The 5,933-nt window shown below is 38.7% G+C and overlaps 1 protein-coding gene across 1 annotated transcript; it reads right to left on the bottom strand.

Annotated features, from left to right (window-relative positions):
• Nucleotides 1-2,651: 2,651 nt before the first annotated feature.
• POLR2I (polymerase (RNA) II (DNA directed) polypeptide I, 14.5kDa) lies at nucleotides 2,652-2,974 on the bottom strand (the record flags this gene model as incomplete). The annotated part of the gene is given in 4 exon segments (XM_009082789.1): nucleotides 2,652-2,731; nucleotides 2,734-2,788; nucleotides 2,791-2,893; nucleotides 2,895-2,974. Coding segments are annotated over 4 exon segments (318 nt in total), but the record flags the coding sequence as incomplete, so codon positions are not given.
• Between the last annotated feature and the right edge of the window lie 2,959 nt (nucleotides 2,975-5,933).

Below are 5,933 nucleotides of genomic sequence, written 5' to 3'. Positions count from 1 at the left end.
AGTGGCGAGGGAGGAACAAGCCTCGGGAAGCTGCTCGTGCACCTCCAAAATGTGCAGGAGAGGCAGAGCCTGGAGACGCTGCCTGAGCGACCTGCTGGAGCTGGCCGGACACCTTCCCTAAAAATGAAGAGATTCAGTCACATGGATGTAAAGCGTTACAGAAACTTTTTGAGAGAGGTATTTACATCTTATAGTTGATTAAGTTAGAAAAATGTATAGATTGGGAGGGGACGGCAGATGTTGGTTGAAATGCGATAACTGAATTTTTGCATTCCAAGTTGTTTTGTGTATTATATCTGTTCTTTAATTGAATCAGCAGAAAACAGACTTGCCAAGCAATATCACAGAGTTTCTAAATTAGAGCAGAGAATATGGCATCTTTAAAAAAATCAAAATGTCCCTTCATTTCTGACTCTCAACTGAAAAGATGTGATTCAACATTAGTAACGCTGGAATGAAGTGGTGACATTTGATTTTCATTCTCAAAGCCAAAAAGGATTGTTGGTGTAAAGACTGGTAAATTTTAGTAACACGTGAACAGTTCTAAGTGAAAGCAAAATGTTTGTACTTTAGAAAAATACTTAGCTCTGCTTTTGATCCTGACAAAGCTAAAAGATGAATATGTATCCATATGGTATTCCTGTTTCTTCTAAACAATGAAGTCAGCATGTATTGAACTCCTTCAAAGTTGTGTGCATGTAATGGCCAGAAGTGCTTCTTGTATTGTTTCAATGGAGTTTCTTGCTTCAAAATAAATACTGAGAAATCTATGCCTCCTCTGTACTCCTTTGCTTCAAAGATAGTCTCTGGTTCTTCAGATTGGTTCTTTTTTGGCACCATTTTATATTACTTTCCCTAAGTCTTTATCCCACACATGTATGTTTGGAACTATCTTCTGTGTTCCTCTTGCACTGTCCCTAAATACTTTTGTCCTGCTGTATTTTGTCTTCAGTCTCCACAGAAGTCTGAACTTCTTAGATTTTTTGTGCCTGATTTTGACAGATTTACAGACTAATCCATGTAGAGATCTGCATACCTCCTTGATGGCAGAGCTAATACAACAAATTCTAGGCTGTTCCTGTCTACTTTTTCCTAGCTCTGAGCCACCTTTACAGTTACAATAACATGAACTTTTGCCTAGCCTTGGCTTGAACCAGATTCAGAAAATGATTCTGCTTATGAAATTTAAAAGGTGTTGTTCTTTCTGAACCTGGATCATTATCTGGTTCACTGCACATAACAGGGGCTGGGGATGGAAAAACCTTAAGCCATTAAAGTAAGATATAATTAAAGCATGGCTGTAGAAAATGGAAAGAACTCCATTATAAAAAAAAAAATTGAGAAATGAAATAAAATTATGGAATATGCAGAATGACATTGCCTCAAATTTATTTCTCTATATGCTTAGCTTTTCCCTCTGAGTTTGGAATACCTGAAGTTTGTTCTGTAAGAAAGGCTGAAGACTTCTTTTAAAATGCTGATCCACAGGGTAGCATTTAAAAGCTAGAACTCAGGTACATAAACTATAGGCTAGGAAAAGGCCTTTTATAAATTAGCTCAGTTTTCAGTAAAAGGAGCCAAAGTCATGAAGATGATGTGTATGGATAGGACCTTACTTTCTGTGAAACATAGAAAATATATGGATACTCTGATAAAAACAGTTGCCTTTCCTCATGTGGTACCAGGATATGAATTGTTTCCTCAAAACATACTGTGTCTCTTGCTTTCCAGTTTAGCTCCAGAAGAGCAGCTGACTGAATTCGTTGAACACAAAGATCATATGATCATACTGAAAGTATTGAAAGAGTTTCCAGAGAAAGAAGAGGTGATTCTTCCTGCACTTTATACATTGCATTCCTTAGCTGGCCTACATAAGTGTATCATTAGAAGTTATTTTAAATTCCTCATCTCCCATAGCTCATGCTTTCTGTGGAAAAGTAATGTAGTCTTTGTGTGATTGTGGCTGTCTCTTGCTTTCCAGTTTAGCTCCAGAAGAGCAGCTGACTGAATTCGTTGAACACAAAGATCATATGATCATACTGAAAGTATTGAAAGAGTTTCCAGAGAAAGAAGAGGTGATTCTTCCTGCACTTTATACATTGCATTCCTTAGCTGGCCTACATAAGTGTATCATTAGAAGTTATTTTAAATTCCTCATCTCCCATAGCTCATGCTTTCTGTGATTGTGAAAAGTAATCTTTGTGTTATTGTGAGAACAATCAGAACTGGTTGGGAGCTGCCAGACAATTCACTTTTCTGTTTTCTTTGGGAAATACTTTGTTTTTCATGGGATGTTTTTTATATTTAGCCATTAAAACCGAAATATCTCATAAATAACAGAAAAATAACTTCTTTTGGTTGGAGTAAGTGGTAACAAAGATGCTTATCATAGTTGTAGAGACTAAAGTTCAAGACCCTACCCTATCATATTTTGAAAAATAAAATAGATTTATTGACTAAATCTTGAGTGAGTTTGGGGGGAGCAGGCAAAGAACACTGTTGGCAAAGTATGTCCCACAAGGGGAAAATTGCCCAGACAAATCCAATGGCCAGGCCTGGGAAAAGGTATCTGAGCTCAGACACCCCCTCTGATCATTCAGTGGTGACTGCAAGGACCAGCATTGGCAGCACTGCACACGTGATAGTCTGACAGTGTCCTCAGGTGTTGTGCAATATGACTGGAAGAAAATGTCTTTGTTATATCTTGTCTTCTGATAACAGCAGTCCTCATTCTAGGCAAAATCAGATCCTGAGAAATGTGTTTGATGATTTGTGTCAATTTGCTAACAGCAGTTTGATCCTGTGGACACAAAGGCAGCTTTTGGCAGCTTCCTGCTGGTGGTCACAATTTTGCCAAGCACAGGGCAGAGTTCTGCTCTCCATGTCTTTCATGGTACAAAATATTGCACCTCCTGCAAATGTGTTTCCTCACAAAGCCTTGCTTATACATCCTGTCTGGCTTTATAGGAACCATGCTGGCCCCATGTATGCCACTAAACAAGAACTAGACTAAAGTGTCCCACATTTCATCAGACTCCAAGCTATTTAGTTTCTGTTTCTCAAACTTCTTGCTGTTTCACTTTGTGTTAAAAGGTATTCCATGAGTCAGAAATAATTTTACCCTACCCCAGAAGTTACTGATATTTTCTAGGGAAGAGCATGCCAGATTTTCAGTGCTTTTTAAAATAATAAATACTTATACAAAGTGTAACAGGAGAAGGGCATGAAAAATACCTGCTCTAAAGTAGGTATTTAGCACTCTCATTTCTAATATGAAAAATTGAAAATAATCTGAGAAACAGAGACAGCTTGCACATTGATGGGCAAAGCTAGCATTCATACTCTTGGTTTGTGACATCCCACAGCCCCTTTAAGGCTTCCATGGAGAAGATAATTCGCTGTAAGTACACACTGTAGCTTATCCAGCAGCAAAATATCACCCCTGAAGTTCAAGTCTCTATTCCAAATGAGTTGCATCAAGGTTGTACCTCACTATGCCTTCTTTCACTGATACATATGTAGACTGTATTCAGGCTCACATGTCATGAGAAGTTGAAAGGTAAGGGTTTATTCCAATGTGTGTACAAGAACCCTTTTGTATCACAGTAGTGTTGATGACATTAAGAAAAATGCTTTGGTGCTGACTGCCCTCTGAAGTCTGTGGTGGAGCAATGGATCACAGCATGTTGGCTGTCTAAATGACAGGCACAGGGATCCAGACAGGCTTCTCCTCTGGATAGCAGGGAGAAACAGGCACCTCAAGAGGAAATTTACCTAACCCTAAACCAGATGTTTGCTACAGCTGGGATGAATCACCATACGGAGTGCTCAGATCTCTTCATCAATGGATGTGAGAACCTCAGTCACCAAGTTTTGGTGGTTAGGATTAAATGAGATCTGTTCCACCTTCTTTTCCCTAGCTTGTTCTGGGAAATGGTGACTCCCTGCAAATTGCTTGGATCTTGCAGGGTTTTAAAATGCATCTGATTATGCTTTCTCTGTAATAATCAATTTTGGAATCTTCTGAATATTTTAATAAATTTGGAATTGTCACCTGTGAGATTATAGCTTACTGTCAAGTGATGCAATACTGTTTTGTGGAATATATCTTAAAAAAGGTATTTTCAGTTGAGAATGACATGAATCACAGTCATATTAAAGCATTGTGAAAGGTACCTTCCTTCACTATCAAACATTGCTTCAGAAATGCTTCCCACTCAGAGCTTGCTTTTACAACTTATAGGTTATCATTATCTGATATTCAGAGTTGTATTATTTTGAAGATTTCCTGCTCCTTTAAAAAGACTATTTACCCTTAATAATAGAGTTGTGAATATTTCTCTTATCTTGTATCCAGGAAAGCCAAGCTGTGGAAAGAACCATTAAGGAAGTTTGTAGACTACAGGACAGTAATGCTAACTCCCTTGGAGTCAGTGACAGGACTCCCTTTCAATCATTGGGGTCAGGATTTTGGGCAATATTTTTTGGGTTCATATTCTGTCTCATACCCTGGATAGACATACTGCAAGGATACTTTCATACTCTGTGTTTTACCTGCCATGATGCTGTTTTGTCTTAAATTGCTGTATGTGGAATTGCTCTGTCCTTGGCAGGAGCAGGTGCATTCTGCCTTTGTACTGGCTCATGTGATTATCCTGTTGGTGTCTGGATCTGGCCCAAGTAATAAGCAGTAAATAGGTTGAGAGTGACCAAGCACTAGCACAGTTTTCTTGAAGGGGCTGTGAAATTTCCATCCATGGAGATATATCTGGCCATGGTCCTGAGCAACCTGCTCTAGGTGGCCCTGCTTGAGCACGTGGGTTGGGTTGTACAAGGTGATCTTTAGAGCTCCCTTCCAACTTCAATCCTTCTGTGATTCCATGAAATACAGGATTTGCAGTGACTTTTAAGAGCATTAGGTGAAAATTTGTGTACCCTCAGTACACAAGTGGTGTACAGTAGAACTAATTTAAACTAAAATAATAACTTCCTAACTTGCCCTCTAAAAAGAAGGAAAACTTAGAAAAACATAATTAGTCAAATAACTTACTATAAAATTTTGAGGAAAAAAATTCTAAATTGTTTCTTGATTGTATGTTACTGTAATAACATAGAATGTGTACCTGATCACAATTGTGTTATAAACACCATTAATAAGATTGAATTAGTATTTATAAAAGTTTTTCCACATATAAGAAAAATGTTACATAAAATCAGTGAGGTGGTTTCTGTTCCGTGGCCTGATACAGACTGAAACAAATCTATAAATGTTAATTTGAACTTTGAACTTAATGAATTATTTTCTAGAGTTTGTAGTAGCTAATGTCTTCTCTGACAAGACTCAAGTTGCAAGGCAAAAACTGAAACATAGCCCAGTTTTCTAAACAAATTTATTAAACTGAAGTCTGAATTAGAATCAAATCAACTATTTTTTTTATCTTAAGAAGCAGTTTTTGTTTCTGTTCCTGTCTTTAGCCAGCGATGTTGAAGTGCTCATGTCTGGAAATGTTCGCTGCTACAGTGTCATAGTGGAAGCGATGAAGACTTTCCCCAACAGTGAAACAGTTCAGGAAGTGAGTTGCTGTTTGTTGCACAAGCTAACACTGGGTAAGTTCCCAAAGTTGTTTATAGTCAGCTTATTCTGTGTAAGTGTTTGTCCTGGGTTGCAATGGTATGTATTCTATTTTCGTCTCCACAAGCTGTTAAAGAAGGTGGGGCAGTGATCCTTATCACCATGTCCCTGATGGCTCCCTCAGGGGCTGTCTCTGATTAATGGGCTGCCAAGGACCCATACGTGACACATCCGCCCAGTGATCCATTATCGCCTTGTCCCATTGTGAGGTGACTCACCCCAGGGGTGGGGAGCCAAACATGCTCACAGGGATATAAGCCGGGGTTTGGACCAGCACAGAGAGCCCTTTGCCTGCTGGATT

Source organism: Acanthisitta chloris, unplaced genomic scaffold (assembly GCF_000695815.1).
Source record: "Acanthisitta chloris isolate BGI_N310 unplaced genomic scaffold, ASM69581v1 scaffold209, whole genome shotgun sequence".
Classification (NCBI taxonomy): Eukaryota; Metazoa; Chordata; class Aves; order Passeriformes; family Acanthisittidae; genus Acanthisitta; species Acanthisitta chloris.
Note: the sequence above shows the minus strand (reverse complement) of the source record. Positions and strands in the feature narration are given on the sequence as shown.